We start from the raw sequence: 18,192 nt of genomic DNA on the forward strand, positions 1-18,192 counted from the left end.
TTCTGTCTGTTTCTGTTCGTGTAAGAACTATAACTCTGATGTGAGCGTGTTTATTTAGCATTAATGCATCTGATATATGTGCATTTGATCAAGGCTCACACAAAAAACAACATTATTAACTCCCAATGTGAGATATGCTGGAAACAGCAGCCATTGACTTCTATAGTATTTATGTTTTGGTCTGTCTTTCTCCAGCAGTATCTTCATTTGTGTTCAGAAGAGACTAGTAAAAGTGTGAGTCGATGTTCATTTGTGCCCCTTTAAGGCATTAGATTAATATGAATGTTTAATTAAGGTAAACAGTGGACTTCTATGACAGCTTTACATGACACAGCAGGATTAATCCTTCATTAATACAGGTCTTCTGAGATGTATTGGGTTTTACTAGTGTAAAACTGCAGAGCTTGTGTGTGTATTTAATATACTGACAGCAGTGTTATTGGTGTAAACCCGCACCACAGGTGTGTGTGTGTGTTACTCTTCCCAGTGAGCTGTTGTTGTGGCCGATCTGCTCTCTGATAAACCTGTCCAGCTGTGTGTGTGTTTGACATACTGACAGCAGAGTGATCGGTGTAAAACCGCACCACTGGTGTGTATTTTATTGATTGCAGGGATGCTGGTGTAAAACAGACCAGTGTGTGTGTGTTTGATATATTTACTGCGGTGTTACCAGTGTGAAACTGCACTGCTTGTGTGTGTTCTGCTCTTCCTTCCCTCTGATAAACCTGTACAGGTGTGTGTGTGTGTGTGTGTGTGTGTGTGTGTGTGTGTGTGTGTGTGTGTGTGTGTGTTCCTCTTCACAGTGAGCTGCTGTTGTGGCCGATCTTCTCTGATGAACCTGTAGAGGTCAGTGCGTGCGTGCGTGCGTGCGTGCGTGCGTGCGTTCCTCTTCACAGTGAGCTGCTGTTGTGGCCGATCTTGTCTCTGATGAACCTGTACAGGTCAGTGTGTGTGTGTGTGTGTGTGTGTGTTCCTCTTCACAGTGAGCTGCTGTTGTGGCCGATCTTGTCTCTGATGAACCTGTACAGGTCAGTGTGTGTGTGTGTGTGCGTGTGTGTGTGTGTGTGTGTTCCTCTTCACAGTGAGCTGCTGTTGTGGCCGATCTTGTCTCTGATGAACCTGTACAGGTCAGTGTGTGTGTGTGTGTGTGTGTGTGTTCCTCTTCACAGTGAGCTGCTGTTGTGGCCGATCTTGTCTCTGATGAACCTGTAGAGGTCTCTATGTGTGTGTTTGTGTGTGTGTGTGTGTGTGTTCCTCTTCACAGTGAGCTGCTGTTGTGGCCGATCTTGTCTCTGATGAACCTGTACAGGTCAGTGGGTGTGTGTGTGTGCTCGTAGTGTTTACAGTAGTCCTTCAGCAGCTCATACAGGTTACCTGTTCAGAGAAGAGTTAGAGTTACACTATATTCAGCAATAATACATTAACACATTGTCCTAACTACACACACTTCAGCCATAAAGGTCTCTTTACCATGTTAAATTGGTGTTTTGTCCTGGTATTCTGTGACTGCAGCATGTGAAAGTTCTGTTTTAGAAACTGTTTCTATTTCTGTGACGTCGTGGCAGAACAACAGCACAAACTACTGTGACAAGGATCAGCTCAGGTGCTGATTATGTGCTTTATTCAGTGTTCAATGCTACTAATGTGAGTTTAAACGCATTATATTTGACATTTATTGCCTGAAAGCAGCAGCAGATAGTTCAGCTCAGATCTTAAGGGTGCAGTAGGTGATGGTCTGTTGTTGTGCTGGTGTTGAAAGTCTCTTCAAACTCCAATAGTCATGATTAAATGATTTAAATGTGTTTTTATATTCTGGGTGAGGCAGAAAAATAAGGGGGGAACTGTGGTTCAGAGATTTATGCTAACAGGTTAGCATTGTGGAAGATCACCTACTGCACCTTTAAATAAAATAACGAGCAGACGCTTTGAGTGACTTGATCTGCACCGACTCTCAGTTCTGACTTTCATTTTCAGTGCACAATTAATAATGTTCAAGAGCTTTAATGTGTGTTCATTAGATTAAAAGCCTTCATTGTTAGCGCAGTGGCTGCTGTTTAAATGATTCTGTCATGTGTGTGTGTGTGTGTGTGTGTGTGTGTACGTACCCACAGTCACCTTCCTCTGGGTCAGGATATCATGCATTCTTTGCAGTTCGTTTGCGAGGTGTGTGTTCCCAAAAGTGAAGTACGCCACGTCTCGGTCCACCACTGCTGCGGCCATCAGCTGAAGGAGAGCTGAACACACACACACCAGATCAGGCAGAGCGAGTGAGTGTCTCTGTGTTTATGCATGAGTGTGTACATACTGTGTGTGTTTGTCCAAGCATAAGTGTGTACATACACATCTGTTTGTTTGCATACAGTGTGTCTGAGTGTGTCTGTGAGTGAGTGAGAGTGTGTGCCTGTTTCAGTTTGTGTCTGCACATAAGTGTGTATGTACATGTCTGTTTGAGTGTGTGTGTGTGTGTGTGTTTTGTGTGAGAGAGTGTTTTAAGTGTGTGTGTGTGTGTTCATGCACCTTTGAGTTTGGGGTCTCCTCTGAAGGCTCCGCAGCCCCAGTTGCCTGTAGCGATGGCAGTTTTGGGCTGTCCGCTGAATCCCACGAACGCCTTTGAGAAACACACAAAATAAACACGTTTAAACACACTCCGAGAAACACACTCGCCGATAAACACACTCAGAGTAGCTGATGTAGAGTGTTTGACCTTGTTGAGTTCTCGAGTGATGTTCTCTCTGCTGTACTGCTCTCGCGGGTTCTTGAAGTCCAGCGCGTCGATGGCCACGATCTGACGATAACGCCGCTTCCACATGTCTCTGCGCGCACACACACACACACAGACACACACACACAGATTTCTAGCCCAAATATCTAAAAGTCTTAAATTATGAAGCATTTTTATAGACAAGCAGGAAAATATAGTCTTGTCAGAAATAATGAAGAGAGTTTAACACTGAAACAGGCACAATAATCCGACAGAGGAGGAAGAGGAGTGATCTCCTGTTATTATTATTATTATAGGAGTGTGTTTTTACCGTTTAGTGCAGTCCATATATGGCCCCGTCCAGCTGAAGGTCCTGCTGTATCCTGATGTCAGGCTGTACATCTGCGGCCCTGAACACACACACACACACACACACACACACACACACACACACACATTACAGCAGAGTGAGTGTGTAGCATTGTAAGTGTACTTAACTCTTCCTACGAGTGTGTGTGTGTGTATTTAACTTTGAGAATGTACCTGTCTGTCTGTCTGTCTGTCTGTCTGTCTGTGTGTGTGTGTGTGTGTGTGTGTGTGTGTGTTTAACTGTGTGTCTCTTTTTTTGTGTGTGTCTCTGAGTATGTACGCGTCTATCTGTCTGTCTGTGTGTGTGCACATAACTTTGACTGTGTGTGTGTGTGTGTGTGTGTGTGTGTCTCTGTCTCTCTCTCTTTGTGATTGTGCCTGTTTGTATGTGTCTGTCTGTCTGTCTGTCTGCATGCAGGTGACTGTGTGTGACTGCACATCTGTGTGTGTATGTATTATGTATGTACCTAAATTCAGGTGATTGTCTGTGACTGTGTGGATGGATGGATGGATGGATAGATAGATAGATAGAGAGAGACAGACCCACCTGTGATCCTGACACACTCGTGGTCGTCCAGTTTCTCAGTGAAGAGTCTGGCCAGGATCAGCTCTGGACTCATCAGGAACAGAATCTCCTCCTGCACCAGGCCGGACTTCAGCACACCTCCACCAATGAACTTACTGGCGAAGTCCACCTGCGCACACACACACACACACACACACATAATGAACAGTGATTGATGAGATATTTCTGTGGTTCAGTCATTTAATTATATTTACTGGTATCTTAATGCATGACAGCCCACACTGGTCCTGGCTCAGTTTAACTCTTGGGTTCTAGTCATGTTTATTTACCCTTTTCTTCTAAAGCTATAGACTGAGGAATGCTGAAGGCATCTGATTAGTTCATGTTAAGAGATGTTCTGACCTGCAGCATCCCTGTGCCTTCCTTCTCAATGGAGCCGTCAGCAGAAATGTGGAGATTCTTCAGGAGTTTCTTCTCACTGTAGTCAAACATCATCAATAATCAATCAATCAATCCATTAATCCATCCATCCATCAATCTATTTATCCTTTAATCAATCCGTCAATCCATCCAATCAATTCATAGATCAATCATTCAATTCAATCAATCCACTAATTAATCAATCTGTCACTTCATCAATCTTTCTATCCATTTATCAATCTGTCAATATATCAATTTGTCCATTCATCAATCGATCTATCTTTTAATATCCATCAATTCAATCGATTCATAAAATGAACCATCTATCTAAGATCAATCAATCTTTCAGTTCAATCCATCAATCAATCTGTCAATTTATCAATCAAATCAATACATCAATTGAATCAATTCATCCATCAAATCAATCTGTCAATTCATCAATCCACGATCAATCAATCCATCTAATTGATCCATCAATTCATCAATCAGTCAATTCACGCATCAATTTATTAACGGACCTATCAATCAATCAATCCATTAATCAATTCAAACAATTTATCTATTAATCATTAAAATCAATCCATTAATCAATTTATCCGTTAATTCATTAATCCATCAATCTGTCACTTAATTCATCAGTCCATTCAATCGATCCGTCAATTTATCAGTCAATCTATCTATCCATCAATCAATCTGTCAATATATCAATCCATTCACCAATCTATCAACATATCTATTCGTCCATTCATCAATCGATCTATCCTTTAATTGATCCATTCATCCAATTGATTCATCAAATGAACCATCTAATATCAATCAATCCTTCAGTTCAATCCATCCATCAATCCCATTAATCACCCATCAAATCAATACAATTGAATCAATTCTTCCATCAATTAATCAATCCATTATCATTCAATCCATCTAATTGATCCATCAATCAATCAGACAATTCATTAATCCATCCATCAATCAATTTGTCAATATATCAGTCAATCAATCAGCCAATCCATCCATCCAACTGATCTATCAATTTCTTATCCATCCATCCAATCAATCTGTCAATTCATCAATCAATCGATTCATCAATTCATCCAACCATCCATTCATTTATCCATTAATCAATTAATCCATCAATTCATCAAACCATCCAATCGATCCAGCAATTCATTAAACGAACTGTTCATCAATCAATCCTTCAACTCAATATATCAATCAACCTATCAATCTATTAATCAATTCATCAATCTGTCAATTCATCAATCGATCCATCAATTTATACAATCATCCATCCATCTATCCAATAATCAGTTCATCCATCAGTTCAAACCATTCATCCAATCGATCCATCAACTCATCTTATCTGTCTATCCATCCATCAGGCGATCAATCAATCCATCCATCAATCAATTCATCAATCTGTCAATTCATCGATCAATCTGTCACTTCATCCAATCATCCATCTATCTATCCATTAATCAGTTCATCAAACCATTCATCCAATCGATCCGGCAATTCATTAAACAATATATCCATCAATCAATCCATCTATTCAATATATCAATCAACCTATCAATCTGTCAATCAATTCATCAATCTATCCATCCATCCATCAATCAATCAATCTGTCAATTCATCAATATGGCAATCCATCCATTCAATCCATCTATAAATTTGATCAATACATCAACCACTCAATCAATCAATCAGTCAGTTCACCCATCCATCAGTATCAGTGTAGTTAGTCACCTCTTCCACTTGGGCAGTTCTGATGCTGGAACACTGACCCTCTCGAAAGTGACCAGTCCGTCTGCTTTAGATGCTGTCAAACAAGGGAGCAGACATTAGGTCCCACTTTATATTACCTTCACTATAAAGCACTCGCATCAAAAAATAAGTACAGTCTACTTAATAGTGTGTATACTGTATTATGAGTTTGTACTGTTTTACATCTCAGAAATATACTACACTTTACTATATATATATATATATTCACACAGGTAACCGCTCATTTCAACAACAATAATAATAATATTTCATATCTGTCTCATATTTTTGATCAGATTTAAACAGTTTTGTTGATTCAGAAACATTAAACCCGAGCTGACACCAGCAGTAGTTGAACAGTACCTGGATCCTTCTCTTCGCTGGTCACGCTGTTAAAGTAATGAAATATGGCTCTCAGCTTCTCAGCCTTTACAGATAACTTTGACTGATCATTCGGGCCACCGAAGAGGCTGAAATAAACAAGAAATATTCATTTACACAAGCTAAAAACTAAACTAAAACTGAAAACTATTCCTGAACTATAATACAGTGTTCCTCAACCACGTTCCTGGAGGACCACCAGAACAACATGTTTTGGAAAATGTGTAGAGCTGGTGCTCCTCCAGGAACGTGGTTGAGAAACACTGCTGTAATATACCATTCTATACTATACTGCATCATACTATACTAATCTAGACTATAATTCACTGTAATGTACTGCACCATACTTTAGTACAGTACTATACATTACTGTACTGCAATATACTATACTATAACATACTACACTACTGTAGACTTTACTGCACTATACTATAATATACAACACCGTACTGTACTATACTGTTACTGTAATGTACTTTACTAAACCATACTATACTTTATTGTAATGTACTGTACTATACTAATGTAATACTATAATTGAATAAACTGCACTATACTGTACTATACCACAATATAATATACATTACTGGAATGTGCTATACTATGCTATTCTAGACTATACTTTATTGTACTGTAATGTACAGCACTATACCGTACTATCCATACTATACTGTAATGTGCTAAACTATAGTACACTATATCGTACTGTACTATTGTATTACTATACTAATTGAGTGTACTGCACTATACTAAACTGTACTAGATCGCAATATATACTATACTGTAATGTACTAAACTATACTGTGGTATACTATGCTATTCTATACAATACTGTAGTGTAATGTACTGCACTGAACAGCACTATCCATACTATACTGCACTATACCATACAACACTTTACTGTAATGTACAATGGCGTACTTTTCTAGACTATACTGTAGTGTAGTGTACTTTACTAAACCATACTATACTGTAAAGTACTGTACTATACTACACTATATTGTACTATTACTTTACTAATTTAATACTATACTAATTGAATGTACTGCTTTATACTATACTGCATTATATACATTACTGTAATGTACTGTACTATACTGTAGTATACTATGCTATTCTAGACTATACTTTATTGTACTGTAATGTACTACACTACACATTGGACTATCATTGGACTATACTATAATGTGCTGTACTATACAGTACTTATAATATTCTAAACTTTAAATGTACTGCACTTTGCTATACTATACCATACTATACTACACTACCTGACAAAAGGAACAGCACATAAAAACTGGACTTCTAGCAGATGATTTGGTATCAGAAGTGTCTTATATGAAAGGTAAAGGCCTCTAGATGAGGCTTATTTGAGCACAATATAATCTGATCATGTCTTGATTATAATGATTTGATTAGGACAGTAAGGTCTGACTCTGCTTAGACTAAAGTCTGCTCACTGAACCTTCAATAATGTCCAGTATAGAATATGTGCTCATGCTGCAGTGGAAACAGAATGAATATTGTGTCTGACTCCATCATGAGCTTGGAGGACTGCATCCATAGACCATACATCTCAATAATGTTGATGTCTGGTGACTGGGCTGGCCAATCCTGGAGCAGCTTGACCTTCTTTGCTTTCAGGAGCTTTGATGTGGAGGCTGAAGTATGAGAAGGAGCGCTATCCTGCTGGAGAATTGTCCCTCTCCTGTGGTTTGTAATGTAATGGGCAGCACAAATGTCTTGATACCTCAGGCTGTTGATGTTGATCATCCACTCTGCAGATCTCTCGCACACCCCCATACTGAATATAACCCCAAACCATGATTTCTCCTTCAACAAACTTGACTGATTTCTAAGAATCTTGGCTCCATGTGGGTTCCAGTAGGTCTTCTGCAGTATTGGTGATGATTGGGATGCAGATCAACAGATGATTCAGCAGAGAAATCCACCTTCTGACACTTTTACACATGATCAACTAGAAGTCAAGTTATTATCTGCTGCTCTCACAACGGAGAGCCACCACAAGACTTTTGTCAGGTAGTGAATATATTATAATAACAAATAATATCTGAATTATTGTGATAAAGTACTTGTACAGTGCACTTGTAAAGTACTGAACAGACGTAACAGAGATAGAGCAGTGTATGAGTGTGTGTGTGTGTGTGAGTGTAGGACCTGCTGAAGTTTATAGTGGGGTAGTTGGCGTATTCAGAGCCGGGACTGGTGTCGTTCCGGTGAGGGAAAGTGCAGAAGAAAGCGTTGGCCAGCAGACAGGAGATCTGCTGCTGAGAGAGGGTGATGGCCTGATTCTGATTGTGCCGCAGGAGAGGAATGGACTGAAAAACAGAGGAGAGCACAGGGTAAAGGACATCCGGTGGCATACACACACACTGCTCTATCAGCAGCTGTTAAAGAAGACTGTAGGGTTGATGTTAGGGATAAAGTAGTCTCGCCTAGCTCAGACTGACGGTGGAAACAACTTTGAATTGGTCAAGCCCCGCCCACTGTTAGTTGATTGACAGGTTAACCAACCAAACATGTTTGTGAACGTCTTTAAAGTGGAGCCATTATGCAAGTCACTTTTGTGTGGGGTTTAACCCCAGTTGTGTGTCAGCAGTGTGTGAATATCTCCAGCCTCTAATGATCAACATAAATTAATTGTAATTTTTATAATCAGACTTGATATAAACAGTCTGCAGAAACACTTTGATTGACATTCTCCCTTTGTACGTGTCATCAGAGGGGGAAAGCCCCGCCCACTAGTGCCCATCTGACCCTCATTAGCATAGGACATTGGATTTTTTTTTAAATCTCCCACTATGGTGATGCACAGGTGTTTGTAGCTCCGCCCTCTTCAGAAAAGAGCACAATCTCATTTGCATTTAAAGTGACAGTCACCAAAACGCCACAATTAAGATCAAAGCCTGAAAGGGTCAGATTCAGAGGTGTAGAAAACATCTGTTGTGAGCTGAAACTTCACTACACACTCTAGAAATGCATTTTACATCTTGTGTAAAGGGGCAGAATAGGCAGTAAATAGTGGATTAATGTTTGTTTTTGTGTGAACTGTCCTTAGAAATCTCACCTGCATGATAAGAGACGGTAACTCTGTCGCTAGTTTGGCCATTTTGGGGATCACCAGATGAAGATTATTATCATTTTCATGAAGATTCTGTACAACAAATCACACAAATACATTACCAATCTGTACTTTCACAACATTTACCCAGTGTTAGGTTTAATTCTCACTATATAGTCAAGTAATCAAATCCTATTTATGCAAGTCATTTTTTTACCCAACTCTACATTTATGTAGGGTGATTTACTGACCCTGCCATAATAATAAAGGGCATCAAATGTCCACTTGTCTCTGTTGCTGGAGTTGTAGGACATGATCGCGGTCTAGAAATAAACAGAGCAGACGTTACGATGTCATAACACACCTCAGACATTTACAGTTATTATTCATTATTCATTTATGGTTATGAATTGCATTTTGAAACTCTTCAATCTCTGTTCTTTGTGTTAAAAATTCTACTGCAGTCTTGAATAAGAAATATTTACAGAATTAAGTCCCTAAAATAACAGAAAATGTGCTGCGGTTTATTACAAGGTTTTTGTAACGTAATTTACAATAATAAAGACAATATAGCACTGCAGACTATTACACATGACAATAAAACTCACTTATCTGTTATCTGTGTACACACAGGGTCTGAGTATCGTAACACTTTAGAATTAATTCATGTAGTAATTATTACATGTTGTATTAAAAATGACATTTAAATATAATTTGTATCATATACAGTACATGCATATTTTATATCTAAACATAAATAAACTCAAATATATGCATGCATGTGTATATTTCTATATACAATATAAATATACACAGTACACACACTTCAATTATGTCAAAACAAACTTTTATTTTGGATGCTGTTAAGTTTTGCCCAGCACTAGTCTGTACACGTGGCAGAGAATTGACCATGAAGCTGACTTTGATCTTTACAGTTCTGGTGATTTTACAGCACCTGTATGTCTCCAATGGAGGAAGAGGCCGTGAGTTTGCGCAGCGCCTGCTGAATGGCCTTCCAGCGTGGCTGAGACGAGCGTGGCGCATGCGGAGACTGGAGGAAACAAACATTACTCTACATCATCCTGAAGTGCTGATCAGAATCCATTGATCTGGATGTCAAACATACCTGCATGTGCGGCAGCTTCACATGATGAGCATCCCAGACGTGCTGACCCTGTCGAGGAGCGATTACACCCTGCTTCAGCCAGTTCATCTGCGCAGACCACCCACAAACATCCATGATGAGCAAGATTGTAGGAACAAACGTAAGTCCATGCAGACTTACATTTATTATTCATTCATCTCTTTATTTACGTATGGAACTACATAAGGGATCATTCCTGGTGGGCCACTGGATTATTAGAGACCAATTCACACCTGGAGGTGTTGCAGTGGTCATGTGGTGGTTACACTGTATGTGTGCATTATTTTCTTAATAATTCAGTGGCCTGGAGTGAATTATTAGTGATAGGAATGTAATGCGCTCAAAAACCTGTCGGAACTACTTTAACTGTGCGTCTATCTGAAAATAACGGATTCTACAGTTGCTATGGTAACAGAACAACTATTTTAATTGATCTGTTGTGGTGATTCTGCAGTTCCCATGGTAACACAACAACTATTTTAATTGATCTGTTGTGGTGATTCTACAGTTGCTATGGTAACAACAATTATAGTAATTGATCTGTTGTGGTGATTCTACAGTTGCTATGGTAACAACAACTATAGTAATTGATCTGTTGTGGTGATTTTACAGTTGCTATGGTAACAACAACTATAGTAACTGATCTGTTGTGGTGATTCTACAGTTGCTATGGTAACAACAACTATAGTAATTGATCTGTTGTGGTGATTCTACAGTTGTCATGGTAACAACAACTATAGTAACTGATCTGTTGTGATTCTACAGTTCCCATGGTAACAAAACAACTATATTAATTGACCTGTTGTGGTGATTCTACAGTTGCTATGGTAACAACAACTATAGTAATTGATCTGTTGTGGTGATTTTACAGTTTTCATGGTAACAACAACTATAGTAATTGATCTGTTGTGGCGATTCTACAGTTGCTATGGTAACAGAACAACTACAGTAATTGATCTGTTGTGGTGAGTCTACCATTGCTATGGTAACAAAACAACTATAGTAATTGATCTGTTGTGGCGATTCTACAGTTGCTATGGTAACAGAACAACTACAGTAATTGATGTGTTGTGGTGATTCTGCAGTTCCCATGGTAACACAACAACTATTTTAATTGATCTGTTGTGGTGATTCTACAGTTGCTATGGTAACACAACAACTATAAGTAACTGATCTGTTGTGGTGATTCTACAGTTGCTATGGTAACAACAGTTATAGTAATTGATCTGTTGTGGTGATTCTACAGTTGCTATGGTAACACAACAACTATATTAATTGACCTGTTGTGGTGATTCTACAATTGCTATGGTAACAAAACAACTATAGTAATTGATCTGTTGTGGCGATTCTACAGTTGCTATGGTAACAACAACTAGAGGAATTGATCTGTTGTGGTGATTCTACAATTGCTATGGTAACAAAACAACTATAGTAATTGATCTGTTGTGGTGATTCTACAGTTGCTATGGTAATACAACAACTACAGTAATTAATCTGTTGTGGTAATTCTACAGTTGCTATGGTAATAAAACAACTATAGTAATTAATCTGTTGTGGTAATTCTACAGTTGCTATGGTAATACAACAACTACAGTAATTAATCTGTTGTGGTGATTCTACAGTTGCTATGGTAATAAAACAACTATAGTAATTGATCTGTTGTGGTGATTCTACAGTTGCTATGGTAACAACAACTACAGTAATTAATCTGTTGTGATTCTACAGTTGCTATGGTAATACAACAACTATAGTAATTGATCTGTTGTGGTGATTCTACAGTTGCTATGGTAACAACAACTATAGTAATTAATCTGTTGTGGTGAGTCTACCATTGCTATGGTAACAGAACAACCATAGTAATGGATCTGTTGTGGTGATTCTACAGTTGCTATGGTAATTCAACAACTACAGTAAATAATCTGTTGTGGTGATTTCACAGTTACTATGGAAACAGAACAACACTACAGTCATACAAACAAAGGACCCAATATTTTAGTTTTAAACAACTATAGGGTATATTTGACTACTGCATTAGCTTATACACTCTTAAAACATCCAGAATATTTTGACACATTTGATTTAAAAAGTTCTACACAGAAATAGCTAATTAAAAAAAATTATAAATACATAAATGTTTTTATTATGATCCATTTTTTAAACTAGGACTAAATGAATATTGTTCTTAAGAACAGATTCTTACATCTACCAGCACGGTGTGGCCTTTCCACAGGAGCGTGGAGCTGTTCATGGTGTAGTTCTCCAGTCTTTGCAGGTTCCTGATGGGAAAAGTGGGAAGTGTGGTTCTCGATTCTGATCCAGAAGTGTGTGACGCCTGCATTAAATCACCTTCAGATGAGCTGTGTGAAGAGCAGGCTTATTCTAGCAAACTAACACTATTCACTTTTCATCACAACTGAAATCAAATACAATATTCACAATAAAAGACAATCTAAACTAACAACACTCACTAAAATATTACAACTCAAATCAAATAATAATCATTTTAATAGAATTATCATTTTAATCTAATAATTCATTATTAATAAGCACTTACTCTGTGGTGTCAATTCTGACCTGAGGTAGCCTGTAGATGGTCATTTTACAGCCATACACATCAGTTAAGCACATGATTATATATATATAATGTATATATAATGTATATATACACACACATCGTGTTCCAAATTTAAGCAATATTCAAGCATTTTCCATGTGCATTTTCCACCTTTACCAGCACTATACTAAGTGTGGCAAATGACATATTTAGATACTTAAATCACATTATATCACATGCTATTTATTATAGGATGGACATTTTTGACTACATATTTGCACCAGCATTGAATTACTGTCATTTAATCTCTTTAAGATTCATTTTATTTAAAGTTAATAATTATTACCTATTTATTAAGATCAATTATTATGCAAGATAAAGATAAAAAATTGATTAATTCTTTTAGAGGCTGGATATACTTACACACAACTGTGTTCCAACCCCTTATCAATAAGAGTTCTGCATTATACGTCCCCTTTAAGATTAAGACTCTTCAAAAAAAGCAAAACTATAATAACCTTTGTGATGATGAGTTCGCAGTCTCTCTGTCTCGACCCCCAGATTTCTCTGCATTTTCAGCAGACGCAGGAGGTTTTTTTTGTCCTGTTTCGGCTGCAGATGCAGCAGGTTTGTTCCCCATGGAGTCAGACGGTGAGTGCTGGTTTATATTAGATGCTCCTTTTGAAGGCCGATCAGAAGAGTTTTCACTGCTGTTTGAGTGATCTAGACATGCTTTCACTTGATCACTGTTGTTGAACATCTGAAACATCAAAATAACAAGAAATGTACTATATCTAATGATGAATGTGAGATGCAACATCATATTATATATATAACATGAGAATAAGACTGTGCAATATGACAATATACACACACTGGCCACTTTATTAGGTACACCTGTCCAACTGCTCAACGCAAATTTCTAATCACATGACAGCAACTCAATTTGGCCTCGACAACATGAAAGCATGGATCCATCCTGCCTTGTATCAGCGGTTCAGGCTGATGGTGGTGGTGTAATGGTGTGGGGGAGATTTTCTTGGCACACTTTGCGTCCATTAGTACCAATTGAGCATGGTGTCAACGCCACAGCCTACCTGAGTATTGTTGCTGACCATGTCCATCCCTTTATGAGCACAGTGTCTCCATCTTCTGATGGCTACTTCCAGCAGGATAACGCACCATGTCATAAAGCTCCAATCATCTCAGACTGGTTTCTTGAACATGACAATGAGTTCACTGTACTCAAATGGCCTCCACAGTCACCAGAGCTCAATCCAATAGAGCACCTTTGGGATGTGGTGGAACGGGAGATTGGCATCATGGATGTGCAGCTGACAAATCTGCAGCAACTGTGAGATGCTATCATGTCAATATGGAGCAAACTCTCTGAGGAATATTTCCAGTAGCTTGTTGAATCTCTGCCACCAAGGATTAAGGCAGTTCTGAATGCAAAAGGGGTCCAACCCGGTACTAATAAGGTGTACCTAATAAAGTGGCCGGTGAGAGTATAAACTATTAACTGATTGAATTGACTGAATTGGTCATATATTGTGATATAAATGGTTTTCTACAACTATAGGGTACATTATACCACACTACACAGCTAATTTACTATAGTAAAAACTAAAGTATTCTACAGTGTGTCTATTACAGTTTATGAGTTCACTAATACTACAGTAAACTCAACAAGCTGTAAATATCGTATGTACAGTATAACACACTTTACAACAGTATGATTAAAAACACTATAAATTATGTCTATAAAGCGATCTTTCCGTGTTTTCTTGTTACTATTACATTAACGTAATTAGCGTAACTCAAAAAAATCAGTATAATACACTTTACTATACCATGTTTCAAGATGCTATGGATTTACTATAAATTACGATGGTATTTTCTTACACGTAAGCCTATCCCAGAAATCTTAAGCGATCTTAATTCAGCGTGAATATCACCTTTCTGCGTGTACTCCGCATTTATTAACGTAAACAGCGTAACCGACAACAACAGAACATCACGAGTACGGAAAGGAATGGCGCGTTTATAAAGTGAATAACAGCAGAAGGTCACGTGGAGAAAGCTCTAAGAACACATCATGATTAACAGCACCACAGGGAATGTGTTGACATGGTACACATCGTCTCGTTTGTGTTATAAATGAATACTTTATATACTTACTGTAGTGCGGTGATGCTGTGTGTGTCGTAGCGTCGCTTTCACTTTCGGTTTTCGTGAAACTCTTTGAGTTCAGTCAAACAACTTACTTCAGTTTCACAGTAAACTCGCAGTAAAATCTACAGGTAACTGAGGTGAACTCACCTGTCCAGTGTGTGTGGGTGTGTGTGTGTGTGTGTTTATGAGTGGGTGTGTGTCCGCGCTGCTGATATCGGTGTGTGTGTCGTTCCTCTGAAGCACAAAGTGAAAGTGAATGAGTCCAGATCAGCAGCTCTTGCTGAACACACACTCCGCCATTGTGTTTTCCTGCTCTAAACAGCTTCACAAATCAGCCTTTTTTTATTTATCTCCAGCCTTTCGTCACGTGACACACTTTATTTTCCTTTTCAGCCACCAGGCGGGGCTGTTGCTAGAAGGGATACAGCTGCGGCCAGAAGTTAACGAGAATTATTTAGTTATATTATTTATTAAATTAGGCATTAAATTGTATTTTATTAACGTCTACCCTTAACCTAACCCTCACAGTAATGCAAAAACTGTAATTATAACGAGTATTATTCATATTATTTATTAAATTACACATTAATTGTGTTTTATTAACATATACCCTATCCCAACCCTAAACACAACTGTCATAATAATGTAAAAACAGTAATTAAACAGTAATCATTAAGAGTTGTTGATATTATTTATTAAATTACCCATTTAATTGTGTTTTATGAACATCTACCCCAACCCTAAACCCAACATCACAGTAATGTAAGTTTTATTCAGATTATTTATTAAGTTACACTTTACCTGTATTGTTTTAACATCTACTCCTACCACAACCCTCAAAGTAATGTAAAAACTGTATTTATACGAAGTATTATTCATATTATTTATTGAATTACAAAATGAATTGTATTTTATTAACGTCTACCCCTAAACCGAACCCTCACAATATTGTAAAAATAGTAATTATACAGAGTATTATTCATATTATTTATTAAATTAGCCATTAAATTGTGTTTATTAACGTACACCCCAACCCTAAACCCTCACAATATTGTAAAAATATATTGTAATTATTGTTGTACGGTGTCACAAAAAAATAGCTGTATTGATGTGAGTATCCGCAGCTGTATCTCTTCTAGATTTTACCACCAGGTGGCGCCATGCTCTTAACATTATAGAGACAGTTCACCCAAAAATGAACTTTCCTCATCATCGACTCACGCACTTCTAAGTGCTTCTAAGTTTTTATAAACTTCTTCCTTCTTTTGTAAACTAATAAAGATAAAGTTAGGTCGACACGGAATCTGCGCTCACAGAAATCCGCCCAATTTTTAGCCCATCATTGAGGCTATTTGCATATGTAAATGTGTCTAAATATATATTTATTCTGTTTTTATATTAATTTCAGTTATATTATTATTATTAACCGATATGCAAATATTTATGAGGTTATTTACAGCACAGTTTGTAAAGTAGTACTTTCTGTCTTTTAGTAGGTTAGATTATAATAGGTAGCACGGTGGCTCAGTGGTTAACACTGTGACCTCACAGCAAGAAGGTCGCTGGTTTGAGTCCCCGCTGGGTTGATGTTTCTGTGTGGAGTTTGCATGTTCTCCCCGCATTCGTGTGGGTTTCCTCTGGGTGCTCCAGTTTCCCCCACAGTCCAAACACATGCGCTATAGGGGAACTGATGAACTAAATTGGCCGTAGTGTATTAGTGTGTATGGGTGTTTCCCAGAACTGGGTTGCAGCTGAAAGGACATCCGCTGTGTAAAACATGTTGGAATAGTTAGCAGTTCATTCCGATGTGGCGATCTCTAAAATAGAGACTAAGCTCAAGGAAAATAAATGTATGATGTGAGTATCCGCAGCTGTATCCCTTCTACACTTTACCACCAGATGGCGTCACGCCGGTAACATTATTATCTTAAATGGATTCACCCAAATTTTACAAGCATTTTGACACCTAATAATTTTAGATTATTATAATAAAAATTTTCGTTATTATTTTATACAAACTTACATATATATATATATATATATAATTTTTAGTTTAACTATTAAAGGATTTATTTTTTATATATTTTCACAGACCCTCAGATCAGCTCTGTAAAATCTAGAAGGGATACAGCTGCAGATACTCACATCAGTATAGCATATTTTTGTGACACTGTACATCAATAATTACTGTTTTTAATTACTGTGAGTGTTGGATTTACGGTTGCGGAAGGAATAGACATGAATAAAATACAATTAACTGGTAATTGAATAAATAATATAGATAATTCTCGTTAACTTCAGGCCGCAGCTGTATCTCTTCTAGCAACAGTTTGATAAACCCCATGACGAAGTGATCCAAACGGGTCTCCTAGCAACGTCAGCGCTCACTTGTTAATATTCTTAATATTCATTCCCCAGAGATCTGACAAAGGAGCACACAGTTCTCTTTATTAAACACAAGAGGGCGCCAAACTCCACAGTTTAGATCGTCTACTTAAAAAAAAAGCGTAACTACTGTGATATTTGGTGTCCGCAATGACGTTCAGTTCACTTAAAGGGACAGTACATACATAAATAAATAAATAAATAAATAAATAAATAAATAAATAAATAAATAAATCTGTCGTCATTTACTATCCTCCACTCCACAAACCTGTTTGACTTTCTTTTTTTCTGAAGAACACAAGAGATATTTGTAGGAGCAACAAACGTTGTCATAATATGTGTTGTTCCTACTATTAAAGTCAATGGTTACACACACACATATGTACACACTCACACATATATATACACAAAGAAACACACACACACACGCAGTGACACACTCACAATCTGACTTAATTATTCACACACATGTAAACTAATACAGATGCACACACACAGAAACGCACACTCATTCATACTCACTGTGAGTTAATAAGTATGTGTGTGTGCGTGTGTGTGTGTGTGTGTGTGTGTGTGTGTGTGTGTGTGTGTGTGTGAGTGTGTATGTATAGTTATGCGTGTGTGTGTGTGTGTGTGTTTAGGCGGTGCCTGTTCTCAGTGTTCCTCCTCCTCCTGTGCTGCTGCTGCT

The 18,192-nt window shown here is 37.8% G+C and overlaps 1 protein-coding gene across 1 annotated transcript; it reads right to left on the bottom strand.

The window, feature by feature from the left end:
• Positions 1-890: 890 nt before the first annotated feature.
• pargl (poly (ADP-ribose) glycohydrolase, like) lies at positions 891-15,340 on the bottom strand. The gene is made up of 17 exons (XM_056466754.1): positions 15,126-15,340; positions 13,463-13,704; positions 12,591-12,747; positions 10,373-10,459; positions 10,202-10,297; positions 9,498-9,569; positions 9,253-9,339; positions 8,343-8,503; positions 6,147-6,253; positions 5,766-5,838; positions 3,999-4,074; positions 3,618-3,765; positions 3,033-3,111; positions 2,705-2,813; positions 2,518-2,608; positions 2,106-2,234; positions 891-1,374 (listed from the first exon to the last, which is right to left on the bottom strand). Exons 2-17 carry the CDS (start codon positions 13,702-13,704, stop codon positions 1,259-1,261), a joined length of 1,830 nt encoding a protein of 609 aa, XP_056322729.1. The 5' UTR covers positions 15,126-15,340; the 3' UTR covers positions 891-1,258.
• Between the last annotated feature and the right edge of the window lie 2,852 nt (positions 15,341-18,192).

This window comes from Danio aesculapii, chromosome 10 (genome assembly GCF_903798145.1).
Source record: "Danio aesculapii chromosome 10, fDanAes4.1, whole genome shotgun sequence".
Taxonomy (NCBI): domain Eukaryota; kingdom Metazoa; phylum Chordata; class Actinopteri; order Cypriniformes; family Danionidae; genus Danio; species Danio aesculapii.